This window comes from Pongo abelii, chromosome 2, assembly GCF_028885655.2.
Source record: "Pongo abelii isolate AG06213 chromosome 2, NHGRI_mPonAbe1-v2.0_pri, whole genome shotgun sequence".
NCBI classification, from domain to species: Eukaryota; Metazoa; Chordata; class Mammalia; order Primates; family Hominidae; genus Pongo; species Pongo abelii.
In genome coordinates this window covers 92,139,423-92,159,571 of record NC_085928.1, presented here as the reverse complement: position 1 = coordinate 92,159,571, position 20,149 = coordinate 92,139,423, and the positions used below count along the sequence as shown (strand labels likewise).

The 20,149-nt window shown below is 43.1% G+C and overlaps 1 protein-coding gene across 6 annotated transcripts in view; it reads left to right on the top strand.

The window, feature by feature from the left end:
* Positions 1-20,149, top strand: part of PTPRG (protein tyrosine phosphatase receptor type G) — a 735,254-nt gene that overhangs the window by 602,664 nt on the left and 112,441 nt on the right. For all 6 annotated transcript variants that reach the window (XM_024244436.3, XM_024244435.3, XM_063722016.1 and 3 more), the window contains one exon: positions 2,897-3,089. In XM_024244436.3, the coding sequence (XP_024100204.1) occupies positions 2,897-3,089 (193 nt within the window). The remainder of the gene's footprint in view (positions 1-2,896; positions 3,090-20,149) is intronic.

Sequence of the window (20,149 nt, the reverse complement as noted above, 5' to 3'; positions counted from 1 at the left end):
TACAGCTTTAATTTAAACCAGTTCCCTTTTGTTTGGTCTTCTCTGGACATGGAGAAAAGCTGGTCAGCATCTTCCACATATGAGGGGCTTTATGAAATTACTCCTTACTTGCCTTTTCTTCAGGCTAAACAATTCCACTTCCTTTAACCTTTCCTCACAGGATTTATTCTCCATCTTTTTAATCATTTTGATTGGTCTTTTTCTGGGCTGTCTCCAGAGGGTCTTTGATAATACTTCTCATATGATTTTAAGAAGTTATTTTCTCTGAGAAAATCAGAAACCTGCTCTCACATTTGATGCATTCAGTTCTGACTTTGGTAGTCCTATCAAGTGAGTTCATGTCATGAGGTGGAGGTGATTTTTCAACATCTTTAGTTGTCTTCATTTGAGTGGCTTACATTTGGACAAAGTAATCAGTCCAATTTTCCTAATTTTTCTGTCATGTCTTGCCTTTGCTGTAAATAAAGAAGGAATAGCAGAAAGAATGGGAAGGCAGGCAGATGCTACCTAGAGACACTATGAGTTTTTATGAGAAGTAAAGTAACTCACAGAGAATTGAAGTAACACAAGAGTAACAGGCTGCTTTGGCTTTTAGGCTGGTTGTGAATCCGTCCTGGTTCTATGTAAAAGGCAGAAAAAATTCCATGGTTTATTATCATTTTACATAAACTGTGGAACTGGAATCGAGGTAGAATGATAGGTGAATTCATATACTCAGATGATTTTTGCATGGCTAATGTCACTACCTCAATTCATTGCTTTCTCATGCAAAGAGAGGGCAGACTGTTTGGAAGCAGGTCATTTTCTGCGTCATTTTCTGAGGCTGTTTGAGAAACAGTGGGGGTTAGTTCCAGGCTTCTGGATGACCACCTAGAATTTGCAGAAACCCAGATAGTGATTTACCTTTTTTATTTTCCACATTAGTGTTAACTGCCTTCTGGTTCCCCAAAGCCTAGACAGTCACTCAACACACAGAGAGCATCTTTCTAGCACCATTCGACCATTTCTCCTGCAGAAAGCACTCCTATTTGGCACCAGAGGATCCAGATGGGCCAGAAACAGTTCATTCAGCTTTTCTCTTCATTCTATTTTCTTCTCCTATTAGTATTTTTGGTGGCTGCATATTTCAAATTACAGTTTTGTTTTTTTTTTTTTTTTGGTGACAAGAATAACTTTGTGGCCTGTTGAGGACAAGTCTCTGTCACTCAGTCGCTGTTCCATTCCTCATATGTAATAAAATTACTTTTTTTATTTTTTAAAAAAATTTTATTATTCTTTTGAGACAGAATCTCATTCCATCACCCAGGCTGGACTGTAGTGGCACAATCTTGGCGCACTGCAGCCTCCGCCTCCCAGGTTCAAGCGATTCTCATGCCTCAGCCTCCCGAGTAGCTGGAATTAAGGTGTGCACCATTATGCCTAGCTAATTTTTGTATTTTTAGTAGAGACAGTGTTTCACCATGTTGGCCAGGCTGGTCTCGAACTCCTGACCTCAAGTGGTCCACCCACCTTGGCCTCCCAAAGGGGTGGGATTTCAGGCATGAGCCACTGGGCCTGGCCAGAATTACCTTTTTTAATGATCACAATGTTGAGGGACACAAAAAAATCCCTTTTTTGTTTTGTTCTGTTTTTGAGACAGGGTCTCACTCTGTCACCCAGGCTGGAGTGCATGGTGCAATCATAGCTCATTGCACCTTGCAACTCCCAGCCTCAAGCAACCCTCTCACCTCACCCTCCCAAGAACCTGTGACTACAGACATGCACCACCACGCCCAGCTGATTTTTGTATTTTTTATATAGGCAGGGTCTCATTGTCTGGGCTGCTCTCGAACTCGTGGGTTCAAGCGATCTTCCACCTCAGCCTCCCAAAGTATTGGAATTATAGGCTTGAGTCACCACACCTGGCCCAAAGAATCCCTTTTGATAATAGAAATATGATTTGGGCACCCTGATTTTTTTTCCTTTACATTCCATAAAAGTTAGATCGGCAGTCTTGTAAGAGATGTTTCTTAATAATATTAATAATAATGATAGCAGCTAACCTTAATTGAGGACTTAATTGTGTGCTAAGCAATTTACATAAATTTTAATACTTCTAACAACTTTATAAGTTAAGTATTATTACATGTTTTACAGTTGTGGATACTTGAGTTACAGAAAACTTGAACAGTTTATCTCTGATTACCCATCTGGTGAATGTTGAACTTAGGCAGTTTGACTTGCAAGTCACACATTTGGTGACTTGGCGACTTTGCCAAACTTGATCGCTAGTATGTCGGAAGATGCCAAGAATTAAATCCCTAATATTTATGAAGCTCTTATGATATGCTAGGAACTGTTTTAAGCACTGTACTTGGATTAAATATTTTGTCAGCACTTAATATTGAGAAAAATCCTTTTGGGTAAATATTGTTATGATTATCACCATTTTATTGAGGAAAAATGGTGGCTCAGGTTAAGCAGCTTGTTCAGGTAGGCGATGGAGTTAGTATTCATACCCAGGCAGTCTGGCTCTGGGACATAACAGTTTGACCGTGACCCTATGTTTCTTGCTAGAATGCTAAAGGCCTTTCCAGCAGGGCACTGCAGAAAGACTGGGACTCTCTCATGGGAGGCACAAACTCAGAGTGCAGTACAGCCCTCAAATGAAGTGTTTTCCTGGTTAGTTGGCAGGACAGAAACCACAGCCAGATGAGCCTGTTGGCAGTGTTTCCAGCAGGCAGCCTCAGGTCCTGCTGGGTTTAGCAGCCCTGGCATTGGGCACTTCCTACCGTTTCATGCTCTTATCACCTTCACCTGCTTTGGACCAAATAGCTTTTCTAATTGATGTGTGTTTTTTGTGTGTTTTTTTTTTTTTTTTTTTTTTTACCCCTCCCCTCTCTGGTTCTCTGTTCAGCTTGAGGCTTTTTATTCCATCTTCACCACGGAGCAGCAAGACCATGTCAAGTCGGTGGAGTATCTGAGAAATAACTTTCGACCACAGCAGGATCTGCATGACAGAGTGGTGTCCAAGTCCGCCGTCCGTGACGCCTGGAACCACGACATGACAGACTTCTTAGAAAACCCACTAGGGACAGAAGCCTCTAAAGGTATATTTGGATTAAGTGCCTTGCCCAGAGGAAGATTCCTTCGCATAAATTACTTTAAATTAAAAGGAATTCAAAGCCAGCTAGGAATTGGGAGCTGGTGTTAAATGCGTATGTTTCTCTGCTAAAGGGAGCCTGTCTGGCTGAAAAATAGGAGCAGGTGTGGGAATAAATTCTGTTAAATAGGTATGATAGAAATTGCCCTTCTGACCAATAATAGATAATTCTGTCTGCATTTCTGCCTTGTAACTTCAAAACTTACTAGCAGTGTCTAGAGAAAGCTTTCTGAAAAGTGTCTTACTTTTTATGTGTTTCCCTGTTGATCAGGAGTTTATCTCTGAGCTCAGACATCAGTGAAACGGGAGAATTCCCTGACCCCACTCCCCGCTTTGAAGGACATGCAACAGGAATGTGGCTCATCTGTTCAGTCACCCTTCGCTGCTCAGACAGCTTATGGGAGGGGGAGCACACAGATGGGCAGGTGCAGGAGCCAGGGCGAGTTCCTTGGGGCTCTGGCACTAGGGTTATGTGTCTGTGACTCCTGAAGCCCAAGTGGGCATGTGTTACAGTGGGCTCTTTCAGCCTTGCCGTCTGTGGACAGCTTAAGTGTTAACCAGCTCAGTGACCTCTTGGTACCCAGGTCCTTGTCTGGCGTCCAGGAACAATCAGGTCGCACATGGACTTGAAGGATGAATGTGGGGGTTTTACTGAGTGGCGGAGTTGGCTCTCAGCAGGATGTATAGGGAGCTGGAAGGGGTATCGAGTGAGAAGATGATGGAGTTCAGCCATTCGGGGGCCAGTCTCCTCTCTGATTGTCCCTTGACATTCAGATGCCCCTTCTCTTCTCCCTGCCATGCCATTCTGCTGTTCTTCTGCTCTTCTGTTCATCCCTCTTGTCTGCTTCTGGAGCCTGGGTTCTGGGGTTTATATGGGTACAGGATAGCGGGGTATAGCGGGCCAAAAGGCAACTTTTGGTCATGAAGACAGGAATGTCTGTTTTCACTTAGGGCTCAAGCGTCTCCAGTTTGAGGGTGGGGCCTTTGCCAGGGAACTGCCCTCTTCTAGCCAGTATTTCCCTGTCTTCTGTCCATATCATCAGGACCTTTGAATTGCTCCCAACACCCCAGTATATAGCAGTCTTACTACCATCCACCCCCGGCAAGAACTCCCATGCCAGCCTCATCCCTACTGGAAATCACTGGCTTATTTTTTTTAGCCTATTATTTAACAGTTTAACCCCGATATCTGATAAACATAAGTTTATCATTTTTAGGCATCTCAGTCTTTGCCATCTCTACTTGCTCGTGTGAAATGAATATGAATTTCTCTCCCAGGAAACTAGAACTTCTGGTTCTACCCTCACACCTCTCCTCTCAGGGTCTGGGATTTATCATAATTGTGTCACAGAGCTCCGGAAATGCTGAGGGGAGCAAGGCTGATCAAAGCCCTATTACTTGGAAGGGAGGAAGGAAAAAGAAGGAATTTTCTTTTGGTGCGAAAAGAGATATTTCCCAACCCAGTGCTATCCTTCTTCAAAATTATGAGCTTGGGTAATAAAGGGAGAGCTTGTGTCATTTATCAACACTGGAGGTAGAGTGGGCTACTGTTAGTGTGGTACGTTATGTGGAGAGGTTTTCTTTCAAGAGTGCCCCCACCCCCAACAAAAAGGAACAGTTTATTGGCATATGGACTTTGTAGGAACAGGGGGAATGGGATTCTATTCCACAAGTAACTGCAGTGACATGCACTTTGATGATATGAATGAGCCCATTTTCTAGGCTCATGTTTCTGAAAAGGAGCTAAAAGAAGAGGAGAGGGAGTTTAAGAATGTGATCATTTCCTTCCTGTCTGTGTGATTTTGTTTGAGGTTAGTGAGGAGAAGTGAGAGATGCTTGAGATTCAAGTAATTTGGGGACAATAGATTGTCAAGGGCATCATTCTCTGGGAACAATGGGAGAATTAAGAAGCTCACAAACCTGTGAAATATCTTAGGTTGGGCTGCCGTGGAAAACCTCACATGAACTAATTTTTTTTTTTTTAACCTAGCTAAAAAAAAAATAAAGAAAATAACCCATCTAGAAAGCTTTCTCCCAAGAGAACTTGACTGAGAAAATCAGGTCTCCTGGGGATTTTGTGAGAGTTATATGCAGAGGACGTGGATTGGTGGGGGGGTGAGGAATTCGTATCACAAGTGAGTGCAAGATCTGATAGCTCAGAATTGCTGAGATGGTGACAGATACAAAGCTCTTTCCTGAAAAATGGGCCAAGCATATGATATATCAGCTGTACAGAGAAAATGCATGGCCTTTATTATCCAAGAAAGCTAGGGAGGATAATGGTTTCTATTGTGTTAAATTGTCAAAGTGGGCACGATCTTCCGCTGAACAGGCCTTCTCTGAATTTGACCACAACCACAGAACCGTCCTTAAATATGGCAAATTCATTCGTCATTCTACTAGGTTTGTTTGAATTATCATAGTGCTCATTGCTGACTCGTTAAGACATGGGAATATTAAAATGTTTTGTGATAGTTTTAGAGCCAAAGAGAGAGCAGGATCTAGGTGCAGTCCTATTTGTGTGTTTAACTTATTATTGGAGAGCTACACATACGTAAAAGTGCAGTATCTGTAATACGTGCACCGCTTGATGAATTTTCACAACCTGAGCACACCTGAGTAACAAGCACCCAGATCTAGAATCTCCTGTCTAGGATCTCAGGACTCCCCCATCATCCCCCTTCCTAATCACTCTCTGTTCCCAAGGGTAACCACTTCCAGAAATTCGCTTAGCCTGTTTAATAAATTGCATAAAGCTAGAATCATTCAGTATGTCCTCTTTTGTGTCTTGCTTCTTTTGCTCTACAGTGATTTTAAGCGTCCTCTCTGTTGTTGCCTGTAGTTGTAGTTTGTTCTTATATAGTGCTAAATCCCATTGTGTGATTATACCTGAATATATTTATCCATTTCAGTATACATGAATATGTAGATTATTTTCAAGTCTGGGTGATTATGAAAATTCTTGAACCTGCCTTTTAATGAATATGTGGATATTATCTCTATTGGGCATACACCCAGGAGTACAATGGCAGCATCCTAGAATACACATATTTTCAGGTTTGGTTAGAGACTGCCAAATGGCTTCCCAAAGTGATTCTATGTACCACTTTACACTTTTGCCAGCAGTTTAGGAAATTTTCCTATTTTTACAGCATTTTTTTAAAGGCATAATTTACATACCATAATATACAGCTATGGTAAATGTATAATTTGATAATTTTAGCAAATTTATACTTGCGCAGCCATCACTGCAGTCCAGTTTTAGAACATTTTCATCGCCACAGAAAGTTCCTTCCTGCCCATTTGCAGTCAATTATTTCTCCTGCCCTCAACCCCAGGCAACCTCAGGTCTGGTTTTGTCTTTCACTTGGTGTTAATGATTTTAACATTTATCCATGTTTGGCATGTATCAGTAGGTCTTTTATTTTTTTATTGCTGAATAGTGTCCCTATTTTTTTTTAATAACAGCTTTATTGAGATTTAATTCACATACCATGAGATTCATTCTTTTAAAATGTACACATCAGTGTTTTTTACTGTAGTCACAAAGTCATGCACCCATTGCCACCATTTATTTCTGGAACATTTTCATCACCCCAAAAAGAAACTCCATCTATAGCAATCACTCCCATTCTCCTTCCCTTCGTCTGCCCTGTATGTCCCTCCCTCCCTCCCTCTCTCCAGGGCTAGGCAACCACTAACATACCTTTTGTCTCTATGAATTTGTCTATTCTGCACATTTTATGCAAGTGGATCATATATGACTTTTTTGACTTAGCATAATACTTTCAAAGTTCATCTGTATTGTGGGCTACGTATCAGAATTTAATTATATTTTATGGCCAAGTAATATACCACATAATATGTGGATGTGCCATGTTTTGTTTATCCATTTATCGATTAATGGACATTGAGTTTTTTCCACCTGTTGGCTGTTATGTATAATGCTTTTGTGAGCTCAAAGTTTTTGTGTAAATATACATTTTCAAGTCCTTTAGATGTAAACCTAGGAATAGCATTGCTGGGTCATATGGTAACTTTCTGTTTACAGTTTTGAGGAACTATCAAACTATTTTCCAAAGTGGTGGCAACAGTTTACATTCCCATCAACAGTGTATGAGGGTTTCAATTTCTTCAGATCCTCACCAACACTTGTTATTGTGCATCTCTTTTATTTTCACCAACCTAGTGAATATGAGGTTGTATCTCTTTATAGTTGTGATTTCCATCTCCCTAATGACTGATGATCTCCCTGTTTGTTTTTAAATGCACATGTCATGGAACCACAGCCCACATGACCAAATGTTCCTCCTTTTTTTTCCCTACGAAGACTCAGGTGACTCAGCGCCACTATAGGCCAAAAGATGCTGACACGTCATCAAACAGCCTGGAGGGCTTAGATTATTGACCTTAGAGATGTAAGCAGGAAAGAGCCAAAGCACGGAACAAGTCCTTTTCCTTCCTCTACTCTTCTGTGAAAAAAAGTTTTAAAAAGAGAAGGAGTGGTATTCTGTAATCTTCAGGTAATTCAAAACGAGCAAAGCCTGCCTGATTGGTATTCTCTATCTGATAATTATTGGAAGCTTTCAATGCCCAGGAAAGCTATGATGTTTTATGCATTTATCGGGCTGTTGTCACAGAAGAAGGAAAAATAAATTAATTACATAAGGCAGGAGTCATTTAACTTTTTGGGTTAAGGGCCAGATAGTAAATGTTTTTGGCTTTGTGGGCCATATGGTCTCTGTTGAATCCTGGGTATTTGTGGGACATTGGTTCCAGGACCCCTACAGACACCAGTATCCTTGGATGCTCAAGTCCCTTATATAAAATGGTATTGTATTTGTACATAACCTGAACGCATCTTCTAGTATACTTTGAAATATTTCTAGAGTACTTAACAATATTAATACAATGTAAATGCCATGTAAATAGTTGTTATATTCTACTGGCTTTTATTTATACTGTTTTTTATTGTTATATTGCTGTTTTTTATTTTTTTTTTCCTTCCAAATATTTTTGGTCTGTGGTTGATTGAATCCATGCATGCAGAACCCGTGGATATAAGTGCCGACTGTACTCAATTCTACCAGTATAGCAGGAAGGCACCTGCAGATGGTATGTAAATGAGTGTAGAAAATGTCTTGCAGTAAACTTTTATTTACAAAAAAAGATGGCAGACCAGAGTTGGCCTTGGGACGGTAGTTTACTGACCCCCACTCTAGGGAGTAGCTTAAACTGAGTTGGAGAAACCTAAATGGGGAAATCATAGGCTTGTCGTAAGATACATATTTTCTGTCTTCAAGGTGGTAATGGCCATGACTGTGAATGTGTTGGATCTGTGTTTCCATTCCACTGAAAGACCCTAGGACCAACCAGAGATTCATTAACTTGGTAACCACCCACTTACCAATTCACTTTAACACCCGGTCATCTTTCACATCAGAGGGGTAACCAGAGCCTCAGTTGACTGAATATAGCTCCCCGCCTCCTCTGTTCCCCTGGTTATGATCGTGAACTTGAGGCAGCCAGTGATGGGGGCCTGTGTTCATGCACCCATATTTTATCAGGATGATTGGATGTCCTGGAATAGAGAATACAGAATCCAGCCTTTCAGTGCCAAGCACAAGAGGCAGGGCCCCTTAAGAAAGAAGTGGGGGAAAAGTCATCTTAATATTGTATTGTTGCTGAGGAAAGACTCCTATATAGATGTCATCCATAAAAAATAATAAAGCTTTAGTTCCAGTAAATGGAAACAATATTTAGGCTTATTGGATTGTTCAAGGGACATCCGATTTGCCACTTGCCCTTTGTCAGTAAATAACTTAGACAGACTTTAGGATTTAATGGGCTGTCATTTCAGTTATTCTGCAACACATCCCGGGTACATGGGAGAGCATTCAGTGATTAAGTGCTGAATACTGTCTATTGTGAAGACTTTTGGAACAGTGAACAGAGAAAAATAACTTTCCTTCCAACAACATGAAACATATGGTTTATTAATTTAACCAAACCTGTTCAAATCACAGTGGAATCAAAACCACTTGATCTGATAATTTGATTTGATGGCTTAATTAAAATGACACTGTATAATGTAATAAAAGCAAAGGAAATGGAGAGGACACCGGGCTGCCTGCATACCCTCTGGGCTCCTAAGCCAATGTCATGTCTTTTTGGCGAATGTTTTTTGCCTCTGCTGATGGAGGGATCTCTTTTTTAGCTATTGTTTTCAATGTTAAACATTGCTTCCTGTTTTGGTTAAAAGCACTTTTAAAGGACATATACCACTGTGCAAGGATGCCTGAGTAACTAGCCTATTTAAAATCAGTACATTGAGAAAGAGGGTCACACTTTCTATCCAAATTAGCAAACAAAGAAGTAAATCCATGATTGCTTTAAAAAAGAGTTTCACATTGAAATCATGGTTTTCTGCTATTTTGGGAGAAAATATTAATGTTGTTCTATTTTCAGTTTAATCATTTCTACTCACCAGATTAATGAGCTTGAATTATCTTATTAAAAGAAGCTCTGATATGACCACTTAATGCCTTTGCAGGCAGCTGCCCTCCTAGAAACTCTTGCAGAAAGTTATCTTGTTACTGCCAGAAACTTTTAGCATAAGAAAGTATTAAGAAAAACAAATTTTTCATGCAGCCCCCATGGAGAGTTTTTAACCCCCTTCTTTCAAAAATAACTTTGATTTGTCATTCTTTTTTAACCTTGAGTATTTAAGAAAGAAGACAAAAAAAAGCAGGTTTGTTTCAAGACCCTTGGAACATCTTAGGCTATCATACTTCTGAAGGTCCTGCCATATTATATCCAACATTTTTAAATGCTCAGACATTTCATGATTACTCTAAGTTTATGTGAATATATGAGTTGGTGTTAAGTTGCATTTGATAGGTTGACATAATGTTGATATTTTATAGACTTTTAATGTAGCATTAAATATTTTGTATCAATTGTTGTAGCTAGTAAATTTCTTTTCATATGGCAGACATTTTGTCTAGCTTTGAAAAGCTTATTGACTCTAGGAGTGGTGCCTGAAACACCTGTGGTTAGAAAGGCTAGCAAAAGAGCCGAGTGCTGTGGCACGCGCCAGTAGTCCCAGCTTCTTAGGAGGTAGAGGCGAGCGGTTTGCTTGAGCCCAGGAGTTTGAGGCCATCCTGGGCAACATAGTAAGCCTACATCTCTTAAAAATAAAAGAAAAAGAAAGTCTGGGAAGAGGTTTTTGTGTGCCAGATGCTGTGCTATTGTTTCCTATTCATAGTTGTTTTTATTTAATCCTCAAAACAACCTCTGCCAGGATTCGCTTTTCATTCATTAAATATTTATTGACCATCTACTTATAAACAAGTTCTAGGTACTAGAAATAAAGTTGAACAAGGGATAGTCCCTCGTCATGGAGTTTACATTCTAGAAAGGAGAAATAAATAAACAAGTCCACTGATGATGGGCTTCAGTGTTGTCCCAAAGGGAATCAAATCAAGTCGTGTGCTAAGAGCGGTGGAGTGTGGTGAGGTGGTGGGGAGGAGCCCTTCTAGGGATAAGGCAAGTGAGGACAGAGAGCCAGCCCCGCAGAGATCTGGAGAAGAAGGTCATTTGCAAGGGCCCTGAGGCATGGGATCCAACCTAGAGCGAGGTAAACAAAGGGGAAGCAAGATCAGAGAGAAGAGGCTGGAGAAGTAGGCAAGAGCAACTCTGGCAAAGACTTCTCTTGGTAAAGAGTTAAGATTGTTAGGAGTTAAGATCTTCTAGCAGTGGGAAGCCTCTGGAGGGTTTTAAAGAGGACTCTGGAATAATCACAACAGTCTATAAACTTATTGCTCTGGCTGTTATGTGGAGAATGCTTGCAGAGGACTTGCATTGGAGTCTGCAGGACCCTGCAAGAGGCTGATAGAAATATCGCAGGGTAGATGAGGATGATCATAGTAAAAATATAAGTGATCATTAGGGATGGGCTTTGGAGGAGAGCTTTGGAGATTTACTAACAGTTTGGATGGAGGGATGGGTAGAGTGAGCAAAGAGAGAAATGGAGTATTATTGTTTCTCTTTAACAAGTGAGGGGTCTAACGTTCAGAGAGGGTAAGTGAATCATCCAAAGCCTCTCAGCCAGGAAGTGGTAGAGCTCAGATGTGAACCAAGATCCTCTTATGTCCAAACGCAGTATTTCCATCATCCAAGGGACCGCCGTCTTCCACAGGAACTTGCAAGTGGTGCCTCTGTGTTTTGGATTCATCAGGTGACTTGAACAACACAGTTTATTACTCCTTCCCTGAATGAAGGAGCTTTAAAACTAAACATACTTGTGGGAATCAGGTGCTCTTACCTTCCTAAAAGTCATCACTGGGCTCAGTCTTTATCTGCTTGGCTTTTATCTATTTTGTCAGGTTATCTTGGGTGCTCAGGGCATAGGGTATTGGTCACAGGGTTAGTCCTGAGAGTCCTGCACCCACTTGATCTGCACCATGGGGCCATCTAGGCAGAAGATCTTGTGCATCCTTGGATGAGGAGGGCCTAACACAGTACCTGGTACATAGTAGGTGCACAGTCATTGCTAAGTGAATGAATGAATAAATAAGAAGACAGGATAAGGCAGTGTTAGAATACAGACTTGGGATTCAAGCAAACCTAGACTCAAATCCTAGGAACGATTCACTCCTTTGTGACCTTGCTCAAGCTAATATCTAAGCTTCTATTTCCTTGCCTCTAAAATAGAGATAATAAGGCAGAGCCCAGTGGCTCATGCTTGTAATCCCAACATTTTGAGAGGCCAAGGCGGGAGGATCACTTGAGACCAGCAGTTCCTGACCAGCTTGGGCAACAGTGAGACCCCATCTCTACCAAGAAAAGAAAAAAATTTTATTTTATTTTTTAACATTAGCTAGGCTTGGTAGCACACACCTGTAGTCCCTAAGCTACTCAAGAGGCTAAGGCAGAAAGATCACTTGAGCCCAAGGGGTTGAGGCTGTAGTGAGCCATGGTCATGCCCACTGCACTCCAGCCTGGGTGACACAGTGAGACCCTGTCTCAAAAAAATAATAGTAATAAAATAGGGATAATAATCACACACTCTTCCTCAGCCAGTGGCCTTTTAAATGAGACTTATAGTACAGGATCTTGGATATGAAAATTACTCTGCAAATAATTGTATCTTCTTATCTGTAGGTCAGCAATAGCTTCTTTGTATGCCCAGGACAACCTGTTATACGTGACATGATCATTGGAGAACGTATTTCAGAATAAGGGTGCCATGCCCTCTTCCTGTTAGAAGTGTGAAGCCAGGCTGTTCGAACTTGTCAAAACCTTTCTAATGAAATGTATAATCCTTAAGGTGGTCCACACATCAAGTCCTATCCCCCTCCCCAGCCCCGTCTTGTACTTTCCTTCCCTTGGCATCCTACACTTCAGTCCAGCAGCCATTCTGCAGTCCCAGCAGGCTGTTCCCTCTACCTGGAAGGCCCTTGTCCCACCTCTGTACCTAACTGACCCCTCCTCAGCCTTCATAACTCAGCTCAAGGGTCCCTTCCCCAAGGAAGTTTCCTGACTGCCTTGACCCAGCCACTTGTTTCAGGGCACCAGTACCTTTCCCTTATAGTACTTACCAAAGTTGGATTTTTACATCTGATTATGTGATACGTGATTTTTTCCCTAATATCCAGCTCTCTCACTACCCCATAAGCTCCATGAGGGGTGAGACTGTTTTCGTTTTCTCTGTTTTTATTGGAGAGAGGGTGCTATGGTAACTGTTGACTCCTCAGTAAATACTGGATTGGATGGGTTGTTGGGTGGGAGGGTGGGTGGATGGATGGATGGATGGATGGATGAAAATGTGAATCCATGGATGGATAAGAGGATGGATGTATGTGTGGATCCACAAATGGATGGATGGATGGATGGATGGATGGATGTGGATGGATGGATGGATGGATGGATGGATGGATGGATGGATGGATGGATATGGATGGATGGATGGATGGATGGATGGATGGATGGATGGATGGATGCACATGTGGATCCATGGATGGATGGGAGGATGGAGGAATGCATGGATGGATTAAGCTAACATATACATATCAGGTGGCCAGGAATAAAAAATTCTTACCAAAAGAGTTCGCACAGTTGGGACATGTGTGATGTAGCCCAGGCTGGGTTCTCCTACTGAGGAGCATTGCCGGGCATCTGAAGAAGGATGTCATGCCAGTACTACTTCCTGAAATCAGAGAGGCTCCTGGGATTGTGGAAGCCACCTTTTACTCTGACCAAAAGCCACCTTGGATGGAAGCATATATTTCAACAAACCATGGAGCGAGGGCTTTTGTGTCTGCCTCAAGGAACAGCCTAAAAGCAGAGAATGGAGTCACTTAAAGTGTCAGGCACTGGTGTCACGATGCTCTTAGGCAGAATCGGCTGTTATGGCTTGGGAGCGGTTGAGCTGATATTGGTAGCAGACTCCAGGGGCCATCTAGTGTTTTCACACTTTATAAACATGACCTAATTACTTAATCCTCTCCATCTCTAGGCAGGTAGACAGTTCGATCTTCAAGGCCAACTTAGCAACCCTCCTCTGGCTTTCTTTGCTCACTAGAAAAATCTTCTCTGACATTGGGTTTACTTGTGTGGGCACCATGGTGCTTGTGAACAGCAATCTGGAAGTTAATAAAGGCCAACAGCTTCCTTACTCCCAGAGCAGCACACTTCCCCTTTTTCACTAACTAGCATTCACAGCCTATAAAACATGAAGCTGTGAGACATTGGTGTGCCTCTCATTGGAGCCATAGGAGGTATCTAGCTGGGAGACATCTTCCCCATTCATCCCACTCATTATTCCTCAAACAAACATGGGTTGGTTGAAGCTGTTTTCCTCAGGTATCCGTCCAGGAATATGGACAGAATCTTTCTTTCCTAGGGCATAAGAAACAGTCTCATCTCCCTGCCCCTGAAGGCTGAAAATCAAAGAACAACTGTTAAGACCCAGAAGAAGGAGCCCCATGTGGTGTCCTCTTGAGTTGGGCTTTTCTTATTCCTTCTCAACACAGCTAGTGGTTGTTATGGTTGCTGGCTTCACTCCTGGGCAGCTCTCTTGGCTGGTTTTGTGATTCCTAAGCACTGGCTTGGACCGAAATGAGTATCTTGGCTGTCACATTTCAAATCTCTGCCTGTACTGAGAAGGTGCTGCCTATATGTCTGAGACTAAATGCTGTCAGGTATTATCAAGTGCACAGAGCTATGCAATTCTTTGCTTCTGGGCTGGCACCAGGAAAGGCTTGCCAGAAGAGAAGAGCCTTCTCGGTGAGGAGTGTGCTGACTGTTTAAAACTTGGTTTTCACCCACCAGCTGCAAAGCCCAAGCTCTTCAGAGCGTATGGACCTATTTGCCAGGGGCAGCCAAGAGACTCAAGTGGCTCAGTCCCTGCCATGTGCTGAACTGATGATTCCACTTGGGCCCACTCTCGGGCAGTGCCTGCCCATAGCCTGGTCTCTCCATCAACTGACAGGCTCCCTGTTTCCTTCTTGGGTCCCTTTGACCAAGTCTTGGCCTGAGGGCAGTACCCAGGTGTGGGAAGCCCTGAAACCATACCAGATAGGGCCATCCTTACCAAATGATCAGTTGGTTCAGACGCCACATCTGGGGATTGAAATGAGGTTGGAACCCAAACATTGGAGTTCATCCTACCACTCCACCCACACTCAGCCAGAACAGAGAACAAGTAAGAGTAGCAAGTGGCCAGGAAGTAGTGGAGATCCAGAGTTAACAGGTAAATGCCGTGCGTGAGCCAGGACACTACTTTTAAGCATAGTAGGTACCAAGCCGAGCAGACTACCTGTTTCCAAGAGAAATTATTTTAAGGCTCAGATGGAAAACAAATGAGGGCACCTTAACCATTTGCATCATAATAATCTAGACTCAAGTATTTCTATAAAATCCCAGCTAAAGCCATCTGTGTGGGTCACTGATTGATTTCCTGACATGGCTGTTGGGATCACTAATAAAAACAGCTCATGGGATCTTAGATCTTGGATGGTATTTGGATACCAGTCTTGTGTTGCTAAGGGCAGCTTTAGAGCTCTATTTTAGGTGACCCGCTGTTTCTTCATAGTAAAGGGGACTACAACATTGTCTCAGCAGTGGGAAACAGGAGAAAAACATCGTTATGAAAGAAGGACACTGGGCATTTACCCACCCTAGCTCCGCAGCCGGGTCTGTGGTTCAGACACTCAGTTGGAGCCCTTCACTAGGGCAAGACATGGGGAGAAGGTGGAAGGTCAGAAGCACCACGAGGGAAGGATGCTGTGCTCAATTAAAGTGGGATAGGTCCGCTTTGCTCTCTTAGCAGGAAATCACAGCATCATAAAGTTGAAAGGGAGGGAATGTACCCCAGGGTACATGGAATCCAGCCTTCCACCCAGAGTCCCAGATGCACGCAGCTGTTATCAAGTGAGGCTGGGAAGATGCATCATCCTGAAGTTTGTCACCTCCCTTAGCGCTGAGCTGAACAATGCTCTTTCCTGCACAGGACATGGACACCTCCCATGGCCTTTAACTCTCAGAGGAAGAGGGATATCATGTAGAAAAAAGAATCCAAGGAGGTACGAGAGGTCAGGGAGAGCATAATGTGGGAAGTCGAAACCAGTGCTTGAACTGGAGAATTGAATTTCTGCCTCTGCTTTCCCAGATACTGCCTATTTCTGTTTTCTGAGCATGTAGCTCTGTTACATGCACAGCAGAGACAGCCAACAGGATAAGAAACAGTTTTCAAATTTGCTTTCTTCCATGGTAACTGCAACACAGAGCATCTAATACTCATTTGTTTGCTGAGAAACTGAATTATAATTCAGGGCTTGTTCATGGAAAGGGAGATGTCATTGTATTGTGTAGAAGAAAAGTCCACAGGTAACAGGTGGCATCAGTGAAGACACCATGGATTTACAACTTGAAAGCAGTTGTCCTAGCACTTAGGAGAATCTGGGGGCAACTCTGCACCAGGGTCCCACATCAGGAGAAGGTGGCGGGCTAGCCAGCAAATTCTGGCCTTGGCAGCCAGATCCACCCCGGGATGAACCCCAGCTCAAGTGCTTCCTAGCTTTGAGACCTAATCTTGGGCCACTCTCCTCCTCATTCCCTGCTCACCAGCCACACTAGTTTCCTTCCCAGCTTTCTCATCACAGGGCCTTCGTATACACTTTTTTTTTCTGTCTGACATACCCAAGCCTCCTTTTTTCCTCTTTCCTCTATAAACACCTACTCATTGTTCAGATTTCAGTTCAAACTATGCTCAGTAAGTTTTTTAAGCAACTCCCCAAGTTTAGGTCAGGGTTGCTTATTAAATCTTTATACAGAACTACTATAACGTTTTCCTTAAAAAGCATGTAATTATATATGCCTTAGTACTAGATGGTTTTAACCATTTTGATGCCATGGACTCCTTTAGCTTATCTTCTCATATTGACGGTTTTAGATGCTTAAAATAAAATGTAATAGATTACAGAGGAAGCCAGTTATCCTCAGATATTTTCGAAATATCTTTGAAATTGTACTAATTTATCTGCTTCTTGATGAGGGCATTAAATTACAAGATCCAGCCGCAGATCTAAAAATCATTATAATGTTGAAATAATGATGAACATGAAGGAAATTTTGAAATGCAACTGAGTCCTGAACACCATGGAGATTGGAGTGTCCGCACAATCAAATATCCAATATAAATTTTGACTCTCCAAAAAGTTAATATTTAAGCCTTACCAGTAACATACACAGATTGACACATATTTTATATGTAATATGTATTATATGCTATATTCTCACATTAAAGTATGCTAGAGGAAAGAAAATGTTATTTAGAATATTATAAGGAAGAGAAAATGTATTTGCTATTCATTAAATGGGAGTGGATCATCACAAAGGTCTTCATCCTTGTCATCTTCATGTTGAGTAGGCTGAGGAGGAGAAAGAAGAGGAAGAGTTTGTTGCCCTGTCTCAGGAGTGGAAACTCACTTATAAATTGACCCATGCAGTTGAAACCTGTGTTGTTCAAGGGTCACCTGTATTGGTAATCACTGTAATCTAACAGGAATAGCTTTGTGACTTCTTTTGGTGATTATCACACAAGTCTCGTAACACTATTGTAGTTTGTTGCCAACATTTAAAATGTAAGGCAATGCTACATTTTTGTTAGAGATTAGTGAAAATAAAAATGGACTTTTTTGCTATCTAAGTTCACAAACTTCTGTGAATTCTATGCAGATCTCCTAGGGACACTCAAGTTAAAACCTCTGTTTTAGGGAGATTGTGTTGTTGATGTGTGTTCTCCCACTGGGCTGTCATCTCCAGGGGGTCAGGACCATGACAACATGTGTTCACCTTTATCCATAGTTCCTGGTCAAGGGCCTGACATATGGCCGGTGCCGAATAAATATTTAACAGTAACTAATTCTTTATTTCTTTGAGACGGAGTCCTGCTCTGTCGCCAGGCTGGAGTGCAGTGGTGCGATCTCGGCTCACTGCAACCTCTGTCTTCCAGGTTCAAGCAATTCTTCTACCTCAGCCTCCCGAGTAGCTGGGATTACAGGCACCTGCCACCATGCCCAGCTAATTTTTGTATATTTAGTAGAGACGGGGTTTCACCATGTTGGCCAGGATGGTCTCGATCTCTTGACCTCGTGATCCACCCGCCTCAGCCTCCCAAAGTGCTGGGATTACAGGCATGAGCCACTACGCCCAGCAAACAGTAACTATTTCTTAAAGTACGTTTGCTATATGTCAGTCCACGTGCATTTGTGCATTTCATGCATTTATCCAAGAAGCTTTTATCCAAGGCCACACAGCTGGTTTGTCTAAAACCAAAGCAGTCTGACCCTAGAGTAAGCAAGTGAACGAATGACCCTCTTAGATCTAGGTCTCTAAAACAAGGGTAATGATAGAGCCAGCAGCCCCACAGAATTACCGTGAGGATTTGATGACATAATCTGTGAAATGTACTAACAGCCCAGAGCCGGGCTCATCAGATAGGACTCATTACTATTAATATGTCAGTACAGAATAGGCCGGGCGCGGGGCTCACGCCTGTAATCCCAACACTGAGAGGCCGAGGTGGGTGGATCACTTGAGGTCAGGAGTTCGAGACCAGCCTGGCCAGCATGGCGAAACTCTGTCTCTACTAAAGATACCAAAATTAGCCAGGTGTGGTGGTGGGTACCTGTAATCTCAGCTACTTGGGAGGCTGAGGCATGAGAATTGCTTGAATCCAGGAGGCAGAGGTTGCAGTGAGCCGAGATCACACCACTGCACTTCAGCCTAGGGGACGGAGCGAGACTCATCTCAATTAAAAAAAAAAAAAGAAAAGAAAGGCACAGAATAAAGGCCTTGGTGGGTGGGCACCCTAGCAGCAATCTGTATATTTCCAGCATCCTGTCACTCCTTGAAGGACCATGAGCTCCCTACCTGTTTCTGATGGGGGAAGAGGCGATTGCTGCGTCCAGTTTTAGAGAGACCCGAAGGAATTGGAGGCTGCCCTGGAAACTGTCAAGAGACCCCACATTCTCATTTGTCATTGAGAACTGAGAAGGGAGTGGGGGTGGGGAAGGATGAAGGAGAAGGGAACGGGAAGGAAGCTTTTTACCTGCTGGGGCAGCTTTCCCCTTTTAAGCTCTTGGAGTAATGCTCCTGACATCTTTATTAGTATCTTGAAGATAGGAAAACAGTTAACGGGACGCGTATGGGGCAAGTACATACATGACTGCTCCATGGAGTGCCCTGTCAACTCTGGTTCAGACTCAGGCAGATTGGGTTTCAGTTCTCCATTCTCTTCTCACTCTGGTTCCTTGGCCCAGCCCAGTAACTTGGTCTCTCTGAAGCCCAGTGTCGTCATCTTTCGTGGGGAGAATGGAGCCCAGCTCTCGGATTCGGTTACGCGTTGTGTGCGGGGGATGATCCGAGAGGAATGCACAGAGCCAGGCCCAGGGCATGTGCGTGGCAGCCGCAGCTCCAGCTAGAAATGATTCAGATGGAAATGCACATTACACTGGAGCGGGGGTCCTGCTTTGATTCCATCGTTCCCAGTTCCTTCCTCCGTGTGGTTTGCCCGTCTTGAGTTCTTGGGCAGGGATTGGGGATGCAACACCCCAAGCACCAAGATTCTAGGTTTGACGTCCTACGCGGGCTGCTGAGGAGGATTCTGTGTTTACCTAGACCTCTTTGATACAGCCCTTCAAAAAGATAATCACTCCCTGAGGCCATTTGTCTGGAAATTTCCCTTAAAGGATTCCATATTTGAAGGTGATAAAGAAATGACCGGCATTTAAGCAGTCTGAGGCAAGGCTTGGGCTCTCTTCCACCTGACTGGTTCCCTCCTGCTTCTAAAAGGAAATGCCTCCTGCTCTTTCTCCCCGCCAGGGCCAGGCAGTCCCCAAGCAACAGGCATCTCCCCCATGGTCCTCTGCTGGCTTGAGCCAGGCTGTTCCCTCTGACACCGCCCCTGTGTGGCATATGATGTCGCAACACCTCCCACCCAGGAAGCAGCAGTTTCATCTCTGTTGACAGGCACTGTGAAATAGTGAATCTGCACCAAATTGCTTTGTTTGAGTAGTGCTGTCTCTTTGACTCCTGATCAATATTTGGCCAGTTGCTTCGGGTGTGAAACTCCGAGGGGGCAGGTGCTGGAAGAAGGCCCCTGGAGGAACCTTTAACTGCAGATAGTTTAAGGCACTTGGAAATTACACTGACTTTCAGACAGAGCCATATCACATTAGTTTATCTAAAGCCCGAAATGAAGAGGATGGGGTGGGGGAGGGGAGCCTACTATTTACTTGTGGAACCACTGAGAAAATATCCTTGATATTGATTTAGAATCAGAGGACCTTGGGTGCTCTGCTAGAAGACTCTTCATTACTTAAGGAAGCCTGGGATCGTAATTAAAGGTGGTTCAGAGTGAAGGCAGAAATTCTCAGAGCTGGTGAGGAGCAGCACCTTCATGCCTGTGAGAAGCAATCAGACCCCAGTGGGAAGGTAATC